Consider the following 21943-nt stretch of genomic DNA (forward strand, 5'->3'; position numbering starts at 1 on the left):
CTGTTTAGATTATCCACAGATTGCCAGATTAAGATTCTGCAGGCTGAATTTGATTAACAGTCGGGATGCTCTGCTGGGCAGGATAACCTCCAACTCTCCCAGAACAACATGAGCTCAGGAAGCTAAAGGAAGTCTGGCTGTGTAAAGAGGAATGAGGAGGGTTTGCTGTGTGGAGCGCCTTTTTTAGATGTTTCATTAATATCACCTTAAAATTCAGTTTTATTCAGATGCAGAAAATGAACTAATGTATGAAAGCTCAGGGAGATGTTGAGTAGAACAAGGAGCTGCCTTCTGTGTCCCTACGGTAGCTGTGTAGCTCAGCTAGAGGCCACAGGTCTTGATCCATCTCCCATGAAGATATGGATGACATCTTGTCTTTGATTATGCTGGGATTTCTTGATTATGTAATAAAGAAATACCCATAAATTGTCCATACTTAAAGCTTGGAAGAGTAAGCCTGCAGCTATAGTGGCGTAGGTAAACAAGCGTAAGGCTTTGCTCTTGGCAGTAGACAATGTCTGTGGGCTCAACTATACAGTTTAGAGACTGAGCAGCATTCCTGGCTTCCAAGTAGATATAAGATCCTTTACCATCAAAACTGATGTAAATACACAGGAAAAATTACTAGATACTGTGCATGCATGTTAGAGCTTTATAGCAAATACAGGTTAGAAGTAACACAATGTGGCCATGCGGCTAAACCTTTGTAATGCGGAGTGTTTCATGAACACTGACTGAAGAAATGAAAAGCTTTGCTGAATTTATGATGTTAACAGTATGGTAGGTGAGTGCATTAGCCTGCAGGCTGGTCACCCAGAGCTCACTGATGAAGTGGCTACAATAGCATCTGTTCCTATAATGCCTGAACTGAAGCTTGATGCTAGTTTATAAAATCTGATGCACTCAGAGACAGAGCCTGTTTACTCCAAGGCAAGCATGAACTCTGTCTGACATGTATTTAACCTTTCTGCTCTTGGGAATCCTCTGGGAATCCCAGCAGTCATCGATGTGCTAATTTTGGCCATGAGAGGTTGGTGCCTAGAAGATCAACAAGACCTCTATTGTTGGGAGTGCAAACCCACCCTTTGTCACTGCACCACATCCAACACAGTGAGGTGATGACAGTCCCAGGGTCCTCTATGCAGCAAGGAACAGTAGCAGCAGCATCAGGAGGGTCCCAAATGTCCCATACTCGATCATGTCGCTTTGTCTGATGCACTAAGCTTTCATGCACCAGCTGCCTCTCCAGGTCCTCACCTCTTCGTCTCAGCTTTCCCTTTAACTTTGCAAAGACCTGTGGAGAGTACTGGTGTATGAAGTTTCTACGCCTGAAGTTTCTAACACAACAGATCCTAGCGGGAAAGGGAGATTAGACTGGTGAACAAAAACTGCCGATAGCAATACAAGCGAGTTGCTTGAAAGCTGGTCTGCAAATGGCTTTGGCCGTAAAAAGGGTCTCCCCAATGGAACGCAACTGAGGCTCTTTGGTTAATGAAAGCTGTGTAAAGGATGAGCTGTTTGAAATGTGATGGTAAAAGGGAGGCATAGGAAGCTGGTTAGGACCTGCTTTTTCACTTCTCTCTGCACAATGTCAAAACATGCTGTGCAAGCAGAGAAGGTTTGTATGGAGTATGGATCTTTTGCATCAAAGCTTGAGTGCTGTTTGTAGTGGTGAGGGTGGGGTTTGCTCTTCCTCCCAGATCCCATCCTTTCCTCTCAGATACTAAACTACTCATCTTCAGAAGCGCTGTATCGCTAAGCAGTTTCCATCCAGCTTGTGCTCTTCCTGCAGCCAGAGTAGAGATCTCTGATTCTTCTAGCATATTGAGCAGAACCAAGTGTTCCAAGAGTGTGCAGTGTGGGGAAATGGTGCTGTGAAGCGCTGGGGCATGGGCTGGTTGTGTCCTTTGCTTCTGTGTTTACTCTACCAGATTTCCCCATGGGAGAGAATTGGGGACCTCCAACCTCAAAGAATCTCCTGGAGATAATTTGGGTTCTGGCTGTAAGCAATGCTCAGCTCTGCTCTATGCAGAAAATTAGTCTGTAAGATTTGACTTTTACTGGGACTTTGTTAAACTGCTGTGTGTCTTTTGTATGATCAGAAGTGGCTTTCAGTATGGGTTGGGTTCTTTTTAAAGTTTTCTCTACAAGTAACACTTTGTGTGCTGGGAAACTCCTGCTGGTGATAAACAGTGTGGCCTTCTCACTTGCTCTGCCCAGGCTCATCTGCTGTGGAGTCAAACCTATATTCTCCAGGGCAGGAGATGGAAAATATTTATAGGCAGTGAAATCCAGTTTGAAAGGACATTCCTGAGACCTCGTGCTTTTAAACTTGGACACAATCCCTCTCACGTCTGGCTCAGGACCTTGAAACTGGACCGGCCCATAAAGTAGTTCACTGGGCCAGATTAAGAACAGAGTTTTCTCTCGTCCAGACTTCCTGCAGAGACTATGGAGAGTGTCTTGGGTAGGTTCCAGCTCTATGATTTATGGACAAACCGCAGGCCAGGAATCTGCAATCTAAGCTCCTCAAGCAGCAACTGTTTAAAACATTATGCGAAGAAATGGCCACTGTTTCCAAAAGAAGAGAACTTGTGAGCCATTAATAATGTTTAGCACTTCTGTAGCGCCTTACAGTTGTTATTTCACAAGGAAGATGGGAGGAGTAACTAAGTCAGAGTTGTTCTCGTTGCACAAATAAGGTCTGTATGGAGATTAAATAAATTTCCCTAAGAAACACAGTGAATCTGAGCTAGGGGTACAACCCAGGACTCAAGAATCCCAGCGCAGAGTAGAACCAACTGCTTCTCCAAGATCCAAAGACATATAGACAAGGACCTCCTGGGTTTGGATGAGAGAGGCTACATGAACGTAACAGAAACTTGAAGCACCTCTTCCCGAAAGCGTTCCTGTCCTATACCCTATTAATTTGAAAAGTCCTCCCAGGGCAGTTTTGAGGACAACCTTATCTGGTGAGATGATCATGTACTTTCTCAGTAACTTAGGGTTCAAAAATTCCTAGGATTTCAATAAAGACGTGGAAGCTTGGTTGCTTACTGGAATCATCCTTTACAAAGTTCTTTCCAGTTGGAAACCTACCCAATTGCTTGGGAAAAGGAGGATGGCCAAAAAGGACCTTGCTTTTCTATCTTGCCATCTCGACTGAGAACAGCTCACCTCAAGTTCCTTGGGCACAGTTGAACACAGGTTTTCCTTTTCTTTCATCAGCAGGAAGCTCTATTCCAGAAAAAGTCATTTGCTCTCCTGTTTGCAGAATCATCTTTTGCTTCTCCTTTTCCTTCCCCTCTACATTTACCTCCATCTTCTCTAGAGCCCTTAGTGACTGATGCTGTGGTTGCGATGCAATCCAAGCCAAGAGGGCCTTGACAGTCATTTTCTCATTCTCATCCATGACAGAGGGGTGCTCCCCAGAGTGGCACTCTCTCCCACTGTCAGAGCTGGAGCCCCTTCTGGCAAGAAATCAATCTCAAATCACAAGCCCATTCCCATCTGACTGTTCCAGGAAACAATCCGGAGTGTGAACAGGTGGGACTGGATAAAAAATATGCCCTCAGTCCTGGTCAAAATGGAATAATTGGCAGGAGTGCAAGGACCAAAGGCTTCTGTAAGTACTTAAACTTATAAGGACTCATTGCCCTTAATCTACTTACATGCAGCAGGAAGGATGAAAACTTGGTGAAAGAAGCAGAGTTTCCTCCTCCTTAAGTCTATATGGCAAAACATGTCATAATGAATTGCTCATTAAACATCTCTGCCTGACTTTATTCCAAATGTCAAGATTATTATCTGCATGGGATTTGGGGTCAGGTAATAGCAGTTAACAAGAAGCAGTCTGTGAAGCCAAGCAAAACTTGGTTCTCCTTTTGTAGCCCAAGTAAATGAGGGGTAATTGGGTTAAAACCTGTTCCAGAAAGGAAACTCTGAGAAACTTGGGAAGTCAGAGCTGTGACAGGAGGCAGAGGGAGGTTCAGCTTGAGTTTTGTCTTTGCTAATGTATCTAAATCCCTGGGCTTGTTTTGTCTCAAGTAGTTTAGCAGGTGCTGTAAGTTATCTTGCAATATGCTTCAAGAAATCAAGCCATCAGCATTTTTTTAATTGGGCATTGCTTTTTTAAAGTTTTTAGAGAGACTTTTAGTACACATCTAATGCCCAATGCCCTTATTGATTGCTGGTGATTCTTCTTGGAAATTGTATTTGATTTCACTGTCAAAGAGAACAAGAGAAAAAAATTTATTTTATAACAAATTCATTGGAAGTGTATCCTCTCTAACTTGTGCTGTGTGACTTATGGAACGGGAATGTGCAGTTAATCTGGCAGGTTTACAAGAGGAGACAGGAATATATGCTGGCATGCACCATCCCAAAGTTCACAGTTTAGGGAAAAAAGATAACTATTCTCGAGGAAAATGCTGCATTGTTGCTTGCTTTGTCCTTTCAAGAGAGTCAGTGCACAGAGCATTGTGCTGAGCTCCATCATCCAACATGGTCAAAGCTCATGAGATCCTGTGAAGGGCAGGTTAAACCTAAACTTTACTCAGTCTTCCCATCCACTGTTATTAAACTAGGCCCCTTCACTGCTTCTCTGATGGTTTCTGACCTGGACTGAGCCAATTTGTATTGGAAGCTTCAAAAAGTTAGTCTGAAGTTGCCAAACAGCCACCAGAGTTACAAGTCTTTATAATAGATCAGGGGAACTGCTTGTCACACTGAGCAGAGAGAGCAGAGAGAAACACAAATTTTAAGATGTGCTTAATTTAGCATTCTGGGGATACATGTGTATATGTATAGATGATCTACAATGTGTGCATTTTTTATATATATATGTTTATATATTTAGTGTAAATAGCATTGCACTGTGACTTCAGGCCCAGCTGTTTTTAAAATACTTTTAATATTGGAAATACTGACTATACTGAACACGATCATAGTTATCTAGAGAGAAAGCTCAAAAATAAAGCATGATAGTAAATATCCTGTCCTTTGCAACATATATCAGAAGTGTTGCTATTTCAAGGATCTCTCTGCACCTATATAACTGTGTAATGGGAGGGTACTAATAGTGTGTATTTCTAATTAAGTCAAAATTTTCATGGCAGAGTTTAAAGCACTGGGGCCCTACATTCATGCTTTAGGCATGTCTGTAGAAGTGGCTTCACTTCCACTAGTCTGTGTTTTTCTTACCTCTTCAGTTCTTGAGCCCTGCCAGCCCAGCACGTCATCCCTGTCCCGTGTTACTGCTCCAAACCATTTTTAGCCATTTTTTTCTGGCTGAAGTTCAATAGGAAGCTGTTGTCTCCCAGCTCCCTGCACTGAGCCAGGAGAGCCAGCGCTGCCTGCTTGGCAGGAACCGTGTGTACCCTTACCCCCGAGTCGCTGTCCCTCTCCAGCCCCACTGCCCTCCGGAGGCTCTGGGGCCTCTGGTAGCCAGAAGGTGATATTGCAGCCTCTTGGTCAGCCCTGCTGTGCTGGCAGGCCCTAAGTGAACAGCCACAAACTCCACCAGCTGGGAGAGCTGCGGCTGCTGTTTCAACGCAGAGAAGACTTTGTGATTGGGGGCCGGTCGGTCATCTCTGATGCAGACCTTTTCCTTAACGGGAAGAAAAAGTGAATTCTTAAAAAGATTATTAACGAAAGTCCCGTAGGTCAGCTATCTTCCCCTACATAAATAGGGAATCAGATATCCTGCCTCTGAGCAGCTGCGTGATTTTGGGAGAGCTCCTTCCTCTCTCTATACCTGTTATTGCGGCTGCATCTTCCAGATATTCTTAAGTTCCAAATAGTGAATAAAGCCTTTTGTAGCAACCATGTCCTTGTTGCCGTTCAGCAATGGTTAGAGGCATAGAAATGTCCTGTGAAATAGATACCAGTTTGGTAAGCAGTAGGTATTGTCAAATCTCTGTGCTTTGGAGCTTACCTGTATAAAAATGCCACAATTCAGCTGGTTCTTTTTAAGTGCAGATTTTTAAAAAAATGCAATAGAAGGGATCAAGGTCGCAGTGTTGTCTGGCAGCAGCGGCGTGGAGGCTGGTCTCTAGCTGAAGATGGTGCATGTTCACTGTGTTCAGTGTCAGTTGCTGTAACGCTGCTGGGCAATTTCACGGATCGCAGGTGCGGACAGGGTTTGCAGGCTGTCTGGCTTCTTGTGGAGAAACCGCTTGACGTCCTCTTGCCGCCTACCTCGATGGCATCTATCAAAGAGGACACAGACTTCGGGGCTCAATACCAGCAAGGGTTATGGCTGTAGCTGGGAGGAGAGGAACGCGATCTGGCACTTGCAGAAAGCTTGAGTTTTACCTGGGCTATTTGTCAGGGTCTCCTCTCCTGCTCGTTCCCTGCCTCACTTCATCTATTTGAAAACACAGGTAAGAATATGAAGGCAAAAGTAAGGCTGTTTGGCATAATTTAGTGCTCCCTCTAGATTAGATTCCCTGCTTCTCTAATGCTTAGTTTGGATTTTTATTTTAAACGTTTGGTGCTCAAGAATTGCATTTATGGTATCGTGCAACAAAAAGTTACTGTGACCTGGCTTAGTAGTAATCGTGGAACCAGTGCAATGTCTCAGGACATCATAACTGGAGTATTTTCAGTATGTTTGTGCAATATTTGCTTCTAAGTTATTGCAGGATTTTCTTAAGAGCGCTTCTAATTCCCATAAAGCGTAGCAACTTGAGAGAGGACTCGAATAAACTAGCAGACGTGTTGAAAGACACAAACCAAAGGATTTCTTCATATCAGTTTTGGTTCTGGTTCTGCCATGCGGACATGGGCAGATTCTGTCTCCTGGGGAGATTCACTGCATAAAATATTCTGTTAAATCTTGCCAAAATCACCAAGGGCGCTGCTTTTTGCTTAACATTCAAGCTAAAATTGTTTGAATTCAGCATGGATTAAAAATTAAATTGCTTTACTGGTACTGAAAAAATATGGTGTCTCAGTAGCTCATTTTGTTTTAAAAGTTGTAGTTTTTTTTTTTTCCCTAGAAAATTTCCAAACTGGCAAGACTATAACAGTGTCAAATTGTTGTGGTAATGTCAAATTTTAGGGATCAAGATGTAATTACGGAAAAATAAATGCTGATGCACATAAAGGAGCCATCAGGATGCTTACATTTAGTAGCATTATTGTTAGTAAAGTACTTGATGTTTTTGAAGCAAACTAATAGGGCTGTCCTTAGCAGCATATGGAAGACGCTGTGGCTGTCAAACGTCTGTATGCCCATTCAGAAACGTTACCTAGTAGTAGCCTTGGGTCTTACTGCATCCATGCCAAGCTTTAAGGAAAAACTCCGCTTCCGACACAGAAACCTGCACTGAGAACGGAAACCCAGCGTAGGAAGAAGCCCCCTGCCTCTCTGGTGCTTTGATTACCTGAAGACCTTTAGCCACAACTAACTGCTCACCTGGAGGAAATTGCTTTTGAACACAGCTCAGAGTTTAAAATTCAGTATGAGATCTCAGAGCCTGGACTGAGCGGTGTGAAAGCTTGACATCCATTTTCCTTTTCGACCCCAGGTAGTAAAAAGTACGAAATACGAAGGTAACGCTCTCTCGCTTGACCCAGGAGCCCGGGGAAGCTGGAGGTACAGCGCTGCTCACCTTCCGTGTCAGTACTGCCACCCATGTCCTGCTGAGGACCAAACCGCTCGTTACATCCCCAAAGCACTACAATTATATTGGTCTTCAGCGGCGGCTTTGTAGCCCACCAATGAGTATAGGGCAGGTTTTATCCGGGCAGCTGAAGGAGTGAGTTTTTGGCGCTCACAAGCAAATGTTACGTCTTTATGTCCTCAACATTCATATGCTTCTACAGCTGCGTGTTTCCAAGGATTTTAATTCTTTTCAAAAAAAAAAAAAGGGCAACGCTCTGCTACATGTTTTCACCTGAGACCTGTTCACCTGTGTGGCAGCCGCGGGCCCCGCTCAAGCGCTCCTGTATTTTACTCTTCCCGCGGTTGCGGCGGGGGGCGGCGGGGCTGCCCGCCCCGGGGCGGGTTTCCCTCAGCGGCCGCCGCCCACCGACGCGCGGCGCGGAAGGGCCGCGAGCAGCCGGCGACCGTTGGGCCGGCTGACGGCGGGCCGTCACCATGGCAACCGCTCCCGCGGCGGGAAACCTTTGCGCCTGCGCGGGGAAGGCGCGGCCCAGGCCGAGCGCGCGTGCGCAAGCCGCCCGGGAAGGGGGGGTCGGGGAGACGGTTGGCGCGCGGCGCATGCGCTTCGCCTCAGTGTCGGCGCTCCCCGCCGTTGTGGCAGGGCGCGAGGAGCGGAGGGAGCCCGTGGCCCGGCGGAGAGGTCAGCGCCGGGCGGCGGGCCGGGGGCGGCTGTGGCGGCGGGCCGAGCGGGCGCGGCGGCACCGGGCGCTCCGCCCTGTCAGCGGCGGCCGCGCGGGCCGCGCCTCTGTGGGGCCGGCGGCGGGCGGGCGGTTGGCGTGACGTCACTCCGCCGCCGCCGCCATCGGCGCTCCCCGGCGCGGCGCCACCTGCCGGCGGGGAGGCGGCGGCGCCGCGGCCTGCGAGAGAGGGCGAGGTGCGGAGCTGGGTCGCCGCGGGCCCCTCGGGCCTGGACAGGGCGAGGCGCTGCCGGCGGGGGCGGCATGGGCCCCGCGCCTGCACCCGCCCCGGGCGCTTCCAGCCGGGCCGCGGGGCCCTGACGCCTTGGGGGAGGCTGCTTCGCGGGCCGCGGGGTCGGACTCCGAAGGGCAGCTCCTTGCTGCGCTGCGGCCGCCCCGTGGGGCGAAGCCTCAGCCCTTGGCGTCACCTGCCGTCAAAAGCAAACAAGAGTTGGGGGTCAAGCGGAGCCGAAGTTGTTCAATGGAGGGCCGGATAAGGCGGGTGCGCCGTCGGCGGCGGCCCTGCGCCAAGGTGTGCCTGATGTCAGCCGGCTGGGTGTTCCAGGCAAACTCCCCGCGCCACGCTGAGCGCGGCGGTAACGTCCAGGGCTGCTGGGGAGATCCAGTAAAAACTGAAACAACCGTCAACGATTCTGTTGGCTGCTTCGTGAAGCAATAAAGAATTGTATCTATCGCTTCCAGGCCCAAGGGGCCTGGGGCAAAAGGGCCCACCTTGAGCGGAAACAGGCAGTGCTGGCTGTTCTAATGGCAGGACTGTGCCCCTGATCCTGCAGATGTGCAGGTGCACATCTAGTAGCCATGATGATCTTAAATAAAGCAGAAATTGTGCATTTGCAGGGCTAAAATATTTCTTATTTGTAATAAATAGTTTGATGCTAGTAATGCCCGAAGGCAACAACTTTAATTCATGCTCAGTCTACTGGCTGCTGTATAAACTCAAAAATCGTAGGCTGGGTACAGTCGCTGCTCTAATTACAAAAAGATCCTGGTTTGGTTAGCTTTCACATCTCCTTCAGATCCTACTCCTCATCTCCCTCCTGGTCCGTCCCCTCCCCTTTGGTTTGGCTGTTTGGCTTGAAACAGTTTTCTCTGTATCTAGGAAATGTTATATTGCTTTGCACTGTGGGGATGTGTCAGCAGCAGATTGGAAACAGAAACAAAAGAAATTTTATCATAAGCTTTACATTCGGAAGAAAACGGACCTCAAGTTCTTCTGAGCGTTTGCTTTTCCCACTGGCTCAATTTTTGTTAAAGCTTTTTCCAAAGGAGGTGTCAAATGGTAGAAAATAGCAATTTAAACAGGATATTTGACACTTTATTGTGCGCTCGTGAACCTCCAACTATGCTTCGGGGTCCTCAATTGTGTTTAAGGCCCTTCCTCAGAGTTTCTAGAAAGAATTTTCCTGAAAGCTAAACATAGAGGAACTGACTTAGTAGTCTGTGAGCTGACCTCTTGCTCTTATTAGTAGGCTACGGAACAGACACATTTATGCATCCCTGAGATTATTGGTGTGATAACCAGAGGTTCCTGGAGTGCTCATATCAAGTTTGTAGGTAATGATATATTTATATATTGAGGATGTCAAGGACTTAAGTTAGTAAAAGGAAAAAGTAGTTTAATGTAAAGACATGTAAAAATCTATTCTGAGAACTGTAAACCAAGCCTATCTACTTCCAATATACTTTGTTAGTATGGAGAACAGGTATGATAGGGCAGAATCAGCTTAAAGCAATTTACCTACAAGATACTATGTTATGTATTTTACTGTAGCTCTTATATATTATTTTAGCTGGGAAGAGAGCAAATTATACATTACTGTAAATTAATTAAATGTTAGTGTAAAAGACCTAGGTTTAGTCTGCCTGTGGAAATCTGTGATGAATTTGGTCACCTTTCAAAGCAGGTATCTTACTGTTGTGGAGAATGCGGAAAAATCAAAATACTGTGTTAAATTTCACTATATGTTTGGCTTTTGTGATGACATAGATTTTGACATAATCTAAAATCAGAAGATAAACTTTTTGAAAACTATTGATAGAATGTACATTGTTTTAAGTAACCATCCCCTTCAGTATTTAATGCCCTTTAGAATAACACTGCACTCTTGAAAAGAAATGGCTTGCATATTTAACAATAAAATCTTCTTATTTCTCTTTATAGTCACTTCCTCACTGATTATTCAGTTGATCTCTTTCCACAAACATCTGTAACTCTTGATTGCTGTGTTCTTGATCATTCTTTATCCTACCAAATGATGGAATCCTCTGAAATGATCAAAATTGTTGCTGTCTGAGTTGGGTCAGAAACCTGGGGTAAGGTAACAGTGTGGTCACTCGTGATGGAGTAGGTAAGGCTTTTTTCTTTGTGCCGAAAGGGCAGTTGGAAAGAAAGTCTTTCCTAAGCTATGTGCTGCTAATGCTGCGTTATCTGTAGGTAACCTCTCTGGTTTGTGAATGAATTGTGCTACAGGTTCACTGTAGCAATGCCGCTGCTGTTTTCACTAGTGCCAAGCAGGAAACACAACCTTTTGGCTGCTCTACTTACCAAGGTGGCCACAGAATCAGATACGGACCCTCCCATTAGTCTGATGTCAGGGCTCTTAACTCCTTTGTAGTTACTGGATAGACTTGCCTATCCTGTGAGTATGGCCTGTGCTCCTGTTCCTAAAATATGACTTTGTATTGAGATTTATATTGCATGCCTGTGCTAGTTTGTCACGCGGTGTGCGTTGTTCTGCCTCAGTCTGTCATCAACGCTGTCTAGCAGGTCCCTTGTTCGTGTCATCAGACAGCTTGATCAGTGGTAGTTGATGTCTCTCCTAACTCCTTTCCTAAGTCTAAATAATAGAAAAACAAAACAGGCTGTGAGTGAATCTCTGGGATCATACTAGGAACATACATATTCAACGATTGCTCTTCGTTGCATTTTGAAACCTTTATGGCAGCTAGATTTTAATCGTTTTAAATGTGTGTAGTGTTGACTTTGTATGATTTTAATTAATCAGTTTGTCCCTGTTACTACCTTAGCGGTTTACAAAATGCTTACACCTCTTAGCATACAGAGGTCTCATTAAAAAGATACTAAGTTAACACAGGAGATGGTGTTTTTCATAACACTGTGTTGATTCATATTAATTTGTTATCCGTCTTCCGTTATCAAGTCCCATATAAGCTATTGCGTTAACAGCCTGGCGTTGATCTCAGTCTGAAAGAGGGGTGTTTACTTCCCAGATCGTCCTTTTGAAAGATCACAGTTAGCAGTCTAGAGAGCTCTTAGCCAGTCTTCCCGGAACGTCTTGCAGTTTATCTGATTCTGTTGATAGAAATACCTTCAGGAGCTGCAGTTTAGTAGTCTTTGGGTTACTGTTGGAGTAGACGAATTTCATCATCGTTATGTGATAGATACTATGAGAACATTTAGTTCTGCGTATTCTGAGGTAGTATTAACAGCGCTACAGTTCATTTAATAATGATCCGATAGTGCTGTTAGGTTTTTCTGTTTTTGATGTACACCAAAAGCTCCTTTTGAATGTCCTTAACTTTTCTGACCAGAAAATTAATGTTGTATAATTCTACTTCCTTCTCATTTTAATACAATTTATTTTTATATTCAGTGCTATCCAATTCCATTATCATGTTGCTATTTTACATGTTTGTTTTTATTCTTATTCTGATCAGTTCTCTCTTCCTCTGAAAATCAGATTAGCTTTTAACAACTATTGTTCTCTTTCTTGATTGTGGGGTGGTTGAATTTTAGGCCTCTATTGAAATGTTTTTAAACAGTCCTTAATTCTCAATTGTACTTTTCTGTTTAAATTAATAGTTTTTTGTGTTGTTTTCAGTCACATGAAATGAGCGTTTTGAAAGACCAGCTGTGTAGATTTCTGATTTGTACGCTACTGTGTTTGCATACAAGCCATGAGAATTTGCACCTGAGCAACCGTTAGTTTTTATTTTTATGATTACTTCCCCTTTATCCTTCCAGAGGAGGTGTAATGTAAAATTTTTCTGTTTTGAATGAAGTGCTTTATAAAGTAGGAGGTTAGTTTCTACAACACTTGAAAAACAGAAGGGCGTTTTGTCGTGTAAGTAGTGATTTAAAATTCATGCCTGGAACGTGATAAAAAATTTACTGGATATAAAATACTCTGCCATATGTACAGGTTACTAGCGAGGAGGTTGTCTTTAAAGGAAATGTGAACATGGTGCACTGATGGAATATGAGGGAATATAAGTGGGTAGTGTCTGGTAGACATTTGTACTGGTCATTGCTAAAGTTGCTCATTAAAATTTGATTATGATTTTCTTAGCTGTCATTTTCTTACTTGTATAGACTTGAGTTAATTTGTCATTGTTTATATTTCCTTATCTGTTTCAGTTACCCTTTTCTGGCTCAGGAAAGCTGACCTGACAGAGACTAGGACAGGAAGGTTGGTACCTGACTTTGAATTCCTCTTCTGCACTTGCATTTGTTCTCTCCTCGCTGAGCAGTCACTGCTCTCCTCAGTGTTATATATTATATTTGCACTTCCACAAACACAGAGAACCTGCATTGCGCAGATTTAGCATTGCGCCTTTGTAGAGGAGTGTGTGCCATAGAGAAAGAAACTGATTAATACAGAAACCTAGAGAGAATAGGTTCCAGTGAAGAGAGATCCTAAAAAGGTGGAAGATAATATGCTCGTGCAGAAGTTATACTGTGGACATACAAGCTCTTCTGCATCAGGAGTAAAAAGTATTGTGAACCTGTAGGAAGATTTTTTTTTTTTTTTGTTACAGGATTTGGTCTGGAAAAATCCCTAGGGGCTACCTTCTGGTGTGGTTTCCAGAACAAACTCCACAGAAATTCTTTCCCCTTGCTGTGTTTTGACTGGCCTCACTGCAAGTTTTGCTACCAGCCTTGCAGATCTTCAGACTGCAGCCTTCAAAAAAGGAGAAGAGGAGGGGTTGATAAAACTTTGAGTGCCAATGCAGCAGCATGCATCCCAGCATCCTGCCTGCTGTCAACACTCTGTAATTAGCAGCCTAGATCCATACAGGCCATGACAATTAACTCATTTCTCAAGACTGAGGAGCTATCAGTCACTTTGATCCCATCTTTTGACTTTCTCTTAAATTACGGCCAGCCATAGGCCAGCCATACGGGACTGTCAGGACCACTCCCATGTTGATCTTGCTGGTGGAGGAAGTGGGAGAAGGTACTCCTGCTGAGAATGGTGCCACCGTTACTTCCCGAAGCGATCCACACTGTGCCTGGCACACAAAACGCGTTCCGAGTCTGTGTTTCCTGCCTAGAGGAGAAGGGTGCTGCACGCTCTGCACCTATCTTCTTAGACCCAGTCAGGGAGCGCAGAAGCCTTTTAGGCGGTTTCACTGGTGGAGCTGTGGGGAGAGGCGTTAACAAATCTGTCTGCAGGATGGTGTGATCCTTACTTTCTCTGTAAGGGAATAGTACGTTCACCAATATGAAAAATTGTAAGGTTAGTTTCTGCCTCACTTTCTAGTGTTGAATAATCCCTGTTCCCATAGTAATTCTTGTGAAGCCCAGGAAACTGCTCATAGTATAGGATGATACTTACCATTTTTGAAGGTGTAGAATTAGGCTTTCAGTTAGTAAATAGCTTTTAAGATGAGTAATTGAGGAGGGCACGTACTGAGGCAGGACTAGGCGGCTGGAAGGCGAGAAGGTACCTAGTACATGCAAGTTGTTGAGGCCGACCTAGCACTGATCTCCTGTTTCTAGCCATAATAGTGACATATTCTTGGAGACTGAAGTGGCAGGAGAATTGTTCCTGGAACAAACGGACGATTTAAAAGCAGTAAGTAACCAGGCCCAGATGTTGTGTATCCAAGAGTTCAGAAGAGACAGTGTCAAGTGGTTGAACTGCTAGCAGAAATATGCTCTCAGTTGTTAAAAGAGCAGCTGCTGTGGAGGGTTGGAGGATAGCAGATGTTTTACCTGCTTTTTTAAGAAGGATTCTGTGACTGAACTAAGTATTTACAAAGCTGTAAGCCTTTTGGATGTACCTGTTAAACTGGTTGAAAGGATCATCAGCTTCTTTTCAGATGTCTGTCGTTACCTGTTTTTAATGTGATAGCATCTTATCAACATGGTATAGCATCTTATCAACATGGTGGTCCAGTTCCTCCAAAAGAGTGTCTCTCAGTAGTCTAATGGAATTATTTGGTCATCACATTAGGAAATAAAGAACGGATTAATGTAGCATACTCAGAAGTCATTTCAAAAGCAGAAAGAGATAAAGAATTTGCATGAATGATAAACCATCTGAGGGAGGAAACTGGCTGAAAGGTAACAAAGAGCATCCAAGGATTTGTTCTGAATCTGCCATTCCTCACAGCGTGCCTGATGGTCCCACTGGGCAGTGGGTAGTGACACAGCTTCTCCCTCTCATTCCGGTTCAGAGGTGATTCCAGCAGGCTTTGAGCTGCGGGTGACACAGCAGCTCATGAAATTCAGTGTGGAGGAGAGTAAAGTAGAGCATGGAGGTGGAAAAGATGGAAGTTATACAAGACGCTGTGTAATGATACCAAGTCCTGGAAGAGCCTTTGGTATCTGTGTTCAGGTAGGACCTTTGCTCAACAAGCAGGAGCTTTCAGAAGAAGCAAATAGGCGTTAAGATCTACACGGCCTGAACTAGAAAGGAATATGGACAATATTATTGCTTCTTTATATAACTCTTTCATCAGCAGTACCGTTGGTCTGCTGTGTGCAGTACTGGTTAACGCACCTCAGCAAAAGAAGCGCAGAATGAAAGTGGTTTGGGGAATCCTGATGGAAATGATTAGGGGACAGGGAAGATTCTTCTAGGAAAAGAGAAAAGACTGGGACTGTTATTTTAGAGAACGGACACTGGAGGATGTGATGCATATATAACTTAATAAAATACTGAATGATCTAAAGAAAGTAGATTTGGAGCTTCTGTCCTTGTCTCAACAAAAGACAGTCAGTGCAATACAAAGGCAGCAAAATGAGAACTGATGAGAAGACATAGTTTCTCATGCAGTTTTTCATTAAACCAAGGAACTCAATTTGCTAGATGCCTGTGAGTCTAAAAACAGTGGGATTAAAAATGTGAGGGTGTTGTGTTATAAGGTGAGAGGGTTATGACAGTAAACGTTGACAGATTTTTGAAAGAATTAAATGTTGTGGTTCCGGGCTCAAGAAAGTTATTAGGAAACAAAGTGAGTCCCAGATGGAAAAGGAAAGGACAGGCTCTTCATAGGATCATAGGATAATTCAGGCTGGAAGGGACCTCAGGAGTCCAACCTTCTGCTCAAAGCAGGGTCAGCTCTAGAGTTGGGTCGGGTTACTCAGGGCTTTAGGTAGTCTATCTGATCTGTTGTGCCTTCTGAAGGGTTGCATACTTTTTCTGCAGAAGCAGTGCTCTGCTGGGAACACGTTGCTGGGCTGAGCAGATCCTGAGCAACATATTTAACTCACCTATATACTTCAAGTACACAGGCCAAGTGGCAAAACTTAGCACCATTAGAACATGTGCTAACGCCTTTTCCTTTCTCCGAAACTTGGAACTTGAGCAAAAAGAGCAATCAGTACAAAATACACTAAAATCTAACCTTTTCTTCCCATTTTCCAGGTTCCATCTTCTGTTCTTACTGGTCCTGCTTTGTGCTATTTTGATGATCCACATTTATTTGAAGGGCATAGTTGGGCTATAGATTTGACATGTAAGAGGACAGGTAAGTGTTGCTGTTTGTTTTACTTGACCAGCTCGTGTGATTTGTAGAGTCCCAGAATCTTCCAAAATGAGTTGAATTCTATACTGAAATAAATAATTTTGCAAAGCCATTACTTTTCCAGCTCTTCAAGCTGGTGCCAAAGGGGCTGTAAGGTATATCAATAGCAGCAGCATCAGACATAGTGAGATGTCGCACAGAGCAGGAGCCTGTAAATACAAGTCTGGAAATGGAGGAGTAAGACAGATACATCTCCCTTGGTCTCTCTGGGGCATTGCATATTGATTGCAAACGAAAAGTGCTCATCTGTTTCAAAGTTTAATATCAGGAAGTCATCGTAAACAATATGACAGTACAAATGTGTCTGAGAGAGGTATTTAAAGCCATAGAGGATATGAGATTCTGTTTTTCTCTCCATGCTTTCTTCTACTTAGAAGAAAATGGTCAATTTATAGTGATAACTACCCCAAGATTCTGTCCAGGAAAATTAAATTTATGAACTGGTTACAGAAAACTTCATTTTCTCTCTCACAGGAAATGGCTCCAAGATTCACAGCAAAAATCCTCTGCAGGTTTAGGAGGCTGAGTTTAAAATAAATAAATCCATTAACATCTGTAATTGCTTATAGGAAACGCTGACCCATGAAAGTGTGTAACCGGCATTCCTTCGCCTTGCATGTCTGCAGCCAAGCCATTTGAGAAAACAATCCCGCTTGTGTTTTTCCTGCATTTTGAGTGTTTTGGTGCCCAGAGCTTTACTGGGGAAACTGAACCACAGCTACTGCCATTCCAAGTGAAACACTCTTGTTTAAGTTTTGAAAGAAATAGATTTTGGGAGCAACATAAAACCTCCAGTAAAACAGCCAGAACTATAGCGAACTTAGGGCTAGGAAGAAGAGGATAATCAAAATGTTTAAGAATAGAGATCTAGTTTTAATGGGGGTTGCTTGGGGGTTGATGGCGTTTCCATGTGGATGTTGTTGTACCTATTGCTGTTCCAAGTAATCGCTAGCTAGCACTGTTACACTCAGTGTAGCTGAGAAAGATTAAGAAACTAATTTAAAAATATGTCCGTTTAGTCTGCCTACCCGGTGTATTTGACAGCAGTTGATGAAACATGGTCAATGTCATGATTTACTGAGCACCCAAAGGAGGAGTTCAGTACTAGTTAGCAGGAGAGCTAACCCTGAATGTGAGCAGGCCACGGAGGTAAGAGGAGAGAAAGGATGAGCATGTTTGGTAGAGTTGCTCTCAGATCTGTTCCAGAAACCCTTTGAAAGGCCAGACACTGAAAAGTCTTACTCCATTGCCTACATTTTAACAGGAGGTCAGGCTCTCCTCTTTAAATGAGCTGTTTTACAAAATGGAATTTTACACTCTCGAGTGACAGTCTTTCCTTCTCGCCTTATGGGAGCGAATGCATTCACTGCTCTTGTGTTATATAAATGTAGGTATGGCGGCATTATACAAAAGGGACAGTCAAATCTTGAGCTCCAGGAAGTTCAAAAGTGTGGTTAGCATGCTTTTGTTCACACAAAAGCTTATGTTTAGAAAGCTTTCGTCGTCTGTCCTAATGTGGCCTGTGTTTGTCTGTACTAAAAGTACAGTACTAGTGTTTTGGGTCAATATGTGCTATTATATGTATGTGCTACAATGTATTTCACTATTTTATATGAAAATCTCTTCTCCTTCAAAGAAGAGTCTTTGAAGGATATCGTTCTTCAGAGTGGTACCTGAGCCCTGTTTTGCACTGTGTCTGCATATACCATCCTGCATATCCACCTTTCAAAATTTCTTCTATTTAAAGGCTTCAGTAAGTCTTTCTGAAGCCCTCTAGCATACCATGAAGATCCTACACATGCTCTGGACAGATTGAGGTGCTTAACTTACATTCCAGAGACCTCTGAAGAACAAAGCCGTCACTGCACTATGAGTGAAAGCAAGCAGGTCCTTGGAGAACGTGCTGCACTAGCTAACTGTGAATTAAGCACAGAAGAAAACTGACTGTTGGAACAGTGGAGAAGTGCTCACGGTTGACCTTGCTGGAGTCTGGAGAATGGAGATCTCAGAGTTGGTGGAAGGGACTCGGTGAAGATTGCAGGCCACAGAGGATGCAGACCTGAACTGTTTCTGATATCTTCCCCTGATCTCCCATACATATAGTGGCAACGGGCCAAGCAACATTACTGCAGCCTGCAGGCCAATGGATGAACTGGACAATGATTTTAAAGAATTGTGGGCAAATCTTTTGGGTAGGGCGAAGAAAAAAGCTGAGGATGCTGAGGCAGCCAAGAGGGTTCAGAACAGGACAAAGAACACTGCGACAAGAAGCAAATTAAAAAGAGGCAAAGCTGCTGCTAAGAGCCAAAACCATCATTGCTTTCCAGTAGCGAAGGGGAGAGACTTGCCTCAAAACTTGGGTCCTAAGGAGCAAACAGGGGTGCACAAAGAAGATGGTGATGCTGTGGCCTGTACTAGTGGTGGGACTCCACAAGAAGATGGAAAGAGAAGCTCTTTCCCTGCCAGCCAGCTAAGTGCAGTGGCCAGTGACTCTACCCAGAGGACTCTGACAGGTGAGTGCACTGAAATCTTTCAGACAGAAAATAGGCTAGTAGTGAAAAGACTCCGTTGTTCAGTGGAGCTCTTCAGAAGTCCGCCTGGAGGAGGCATATGGCAACACTGGTCGAAGCAGACTTGCATCTCATGCTTCCATCTATGCTTAGCTAGTTAGGGGTATCCAGAAGGTTTAACCCAGGACTGTGGTCTGTGGTAGAGGCAGGCAGAAGAGGCCCTTCAGTAGGGTGAAGCCTAGGTGCTGAGTGATGCCTTAGGGAGTCATTACTCGCTATTTTTTGCAACATCAGAACTTAGAAAAACACCCTCAAATCATCAAGAAGCAAGTTTAGATTACATCAAAGTGCTTTTGCACACAGTGTGTTATTACATTGTGAAATATGTTGCCATTGGATGTTATCAAGGCCAAGAATATAAATCGATTAAGAAAGGTACTGGGTTAATTCATGACCTTCAGTGGTCGTTAAATGTGATGTCCAGAAGGCAGTCACCAGTGCAGGAAGTCCTTAAACTGATAAATAAGGTCAACCAGGAGAAGGATTACTTTGTAGCTGTCCTGTGCTGATACCCTTTCATACATATCTGCTGCTGACTGCACTCAGAAACAAGATACTGGGCGAGCGAGATCTTTTGTCTAATCTCATACGCTGCCCCTGTCTATAGGATACCTCAAAGCAGAGCAGCGATATACTGAGGTATTAGTCTAGCATTGGCTCTCCTGCTGCTTGTTACCGCCTCTCTTTAGGAACAACTAGTTCCTTGGCTCTGAGCCTGAAAGTCCGAGTCACAGATAGGGTTTGAAGATCAGAGCGGAGAACAGCACAAACTACAGGACATCCAGCGGTGGGAACACTGGGAAGAGTGGGGCTGTAGGGCTGCATTGCTCATTGCCCTCTCTAGTGATCTTCAGACAAGGCCTTCCTTAATATTCCCTCCTCTAAAAGGGATGTAGAGGCATGTAATAGTTAAACATATTGTTTCGTTTTTCCTCTAAGAATGACTCTGTTGCAAAACTGAGAATGGCTTAGGCTGCTGGTGGGGGAGGCCTCCCAACAGCTCTTTGGGCAGCTCAGCTATCTGTTTAATTCTGACTGGGGAAGCTCTGGTGCCTTCTCTCCCTCCAGTGAGTGCTCTGAGTGGCTGCTCCCAGACTACGTTATCCTTCCATTCTGCTACGCAACCAGAGACCTGCTCTTCACCCATCTTGAAGACACCGCTGCTGTCCGGGTCTAAGGTGCGGGTAGCAGAGCTGGTAGTGGAGAGAATGCAGCAGTTCAAGAGAGTGGCACCTGAGCAGCTAAAACACAGCATGGATGATAGCTTGCCAAAGGCTGTAGCCAGTGGAGATTTCCATGATGAACACCAGGAACAGAACCCATCAGAGAATGGTACGTTTCTGCTGTTAGCTCTTGTGCGTGCAAAACGAGTGCTGTGGGCTGGTTAGAGTGGTTGCATGAGAAGTAGTCTGGGTTCCTGGGCTTTTATTCCTGAGCTAGTGGCTCAGTGTGTGACGCTGAATAAATCACTCCAGATCTCTGAGAAAACTTCCTTTCTCTATTGTTAAAGGACTATCCGTACTTTTCTCCCAGCTCTTTTGTGAGGCTGAATTGATCTCATGTTAAATTCTGAAGGGATAATTTACTTTCTGGAAGCAGGCTGAGATTCCAACAGGGTCGGTAAACCTAGTCATCCTTCCCATAGGACAGTGTTATGTAGCTGTTACATAAATATGACTCTTAGGTAGCCAATGTCTTCTGTAGATCTCTGAGCACTCTACAGAGGTAATATGTTCTATGCAGATGAATTGAATCCATAGCAATTTTACTGTGTTTTGGTTCTTTAAAAGTCAAGGCCCTTTTGGCTCTGTATGGACATGAGACTCTCCTGTGTTTTAATTTGTAATGTATAAGATGCCATGTTCTCCCCAGCAACTTTAGCCAAAACGTAACCCTCCTTTTGGCTCTGACATGTGATGTGCTGTGAACCAGTTGCCACCTTCCGCTCCTGGGGTAGTGCAGTCCTGTAGCGTTTGAAGAGTGCAGTTTGTACGTTCCCTTATGAGAAATCAGATGTGGAGATGCAAGAGGAAGTTTACAATTAATTTTTAAGTGTCCAGTTTATTAAAGTAATCATGACAAGTGTAACAGTTTCACGCCTTTTGTACAAGCTTAGCTCAGATCATCTCTCCCTTCTGTGCCAGATACCCACGATCTGCCTTCCACAGAGCATGATGGTGCTTTGGCTTTGGCCCTTCAGCAGGAGATCAAGGAGGAAGTCCCTGAAAGCCTGGAGGAGGAAGGCTTGTTTTTTTGTCAGATCTGCCAGAAGGATCTCTCAGCCATGAACACAACACGACGAGAGCAGCATGTTAACAGGTGGGGTCCTTTCCCCATCCTCTCACTATTAACCTCATAGGCTGTTCAGTCAGCTTAGCCATTATAGAGTATATAGAATTAGAGTCCGCAGGCATCTCAAAGTGATGAGCCTCGTCCTGCAGGGCTTCTGTATGTATGTGGTGAGACCAAGAGGCCAGTGTGGCTTTCATGAGCAATGACTTAGAAGAGGTGTAACTTCAAGGTGGCTAGCAAAGCTAAGGGGGACCCATTAGCGCACGTTTTGAGGTCTGCCAGTTTCAGCACCATCTATTTCATTAAATATTGATTTTCTAAGGACATCTGGTATGTCACTGTTTGCAGATCAAGAGTTGTTTGCTGAGGGAAAAGCGATACTGTTTTGAAAGATGAATAAATTGCGCTGCAGACCTTTGGCAATGAGAGTGAAGAGGCTAAGGGAAGGTGTCCCTGCCTTCTTTTTTGTCAGAATAGAGTGGGCTTAAATTGAAATCAGGGCCCTGTCATTTAACACTGTTTCCTTTGCAGTAAGTATCAAATACTGTGAAAATATTATGTACAGATAGCTCTTTGTAAATTAAAAGTCTGTGCTTCTCTGTTGAGAAAGTATCAGAAACAGCACACTTAAACAGTTGGAACTGCTGAATTCTAGCATTTAAGGGGGCAAGAGTGATTTGTCTAGTCCTACACTGCGTTATTGAGTGGCTCACATTCATCGGGGTTGTCAGCTCTGGAGGTCTTTTTGCTCTTTCGGTCTTGGGTGTTTACCTCTGATTGAGAGGACAGAGATTGTAGAACAGTTGCAGAGTGTCAGAAATGGCTCTTGGAAATTAATTCTGTCTTTTGAACTATTAAATGCGTAATCATATGGTGAGATGACAAGGTTATATTGGCAATGGATTTTTTGATAGCCATCTTCATCACAATAGGTAAAG

General features: G+C 44.2%; 1 protein-coding gene across 7 annotated transcripts in view; it reads left to right on the plus strand.

The window, feature by feature from the left end:
* The first annotated feature begins 8154 nt into the window (after positions 1-8154).
* SLX4 (SLX4 structure-specific endonuclease subunit) overlaps positions 8155-21943 on the plus strand; it is a 34401-nt gene continuing 20612 nt past the window's right edge. The window contains exons 1-8 of one of the 7 annotated variants that reach the window (XM_068907812.1): positions 8209-8309; positions 9834-12309; positions 12746-12797; positions 14791-14951; positions 15984-16086; positions 17891-18656; positions 19782-20045; positions 20858-21032. In XM_068907812.1, the coding sequence (XP_068763913.1) occupies positions 18287-18656; positions 19782-20045; positions 20858-21032 (809 nt within the window). In that variant the 5' untranslated portion in view covers positions 8209-8309; positions 9834-12309; positions 12746-12797; ... (1 more) ...; positions 15984-16086; positions 17891-18286. Of the gene's footprint in view, positions 8310-9833; positions 12310-12745; positions 12798-13146; positions 14952-15983; positions 16087-17890; positions 18657-19781; positions 20046-20857; positions 21033-21943 lie in introns of all 7 variants that reach the window. The other 6 variants (XM_068907809.1, XM_068907811.1, XM_068907810.1 and 3 more) reach the window with 6 other exon arrangements.

The sequence above is a fragment of the Struthio camelus genome, chromosome 15 (genome assembly GCF_040807025.1).
Source record: "Struthio camelus isolate bStrCam1 chromosome 15, bStrCam1.hap1, whole genome shotgun sequence".
Taxonomy (NCBI): Eukaryota; Metazoa; Chordata; class Aves; order Struthioniformes; family Struthionidae; genus Struthio; species Struthio camelus.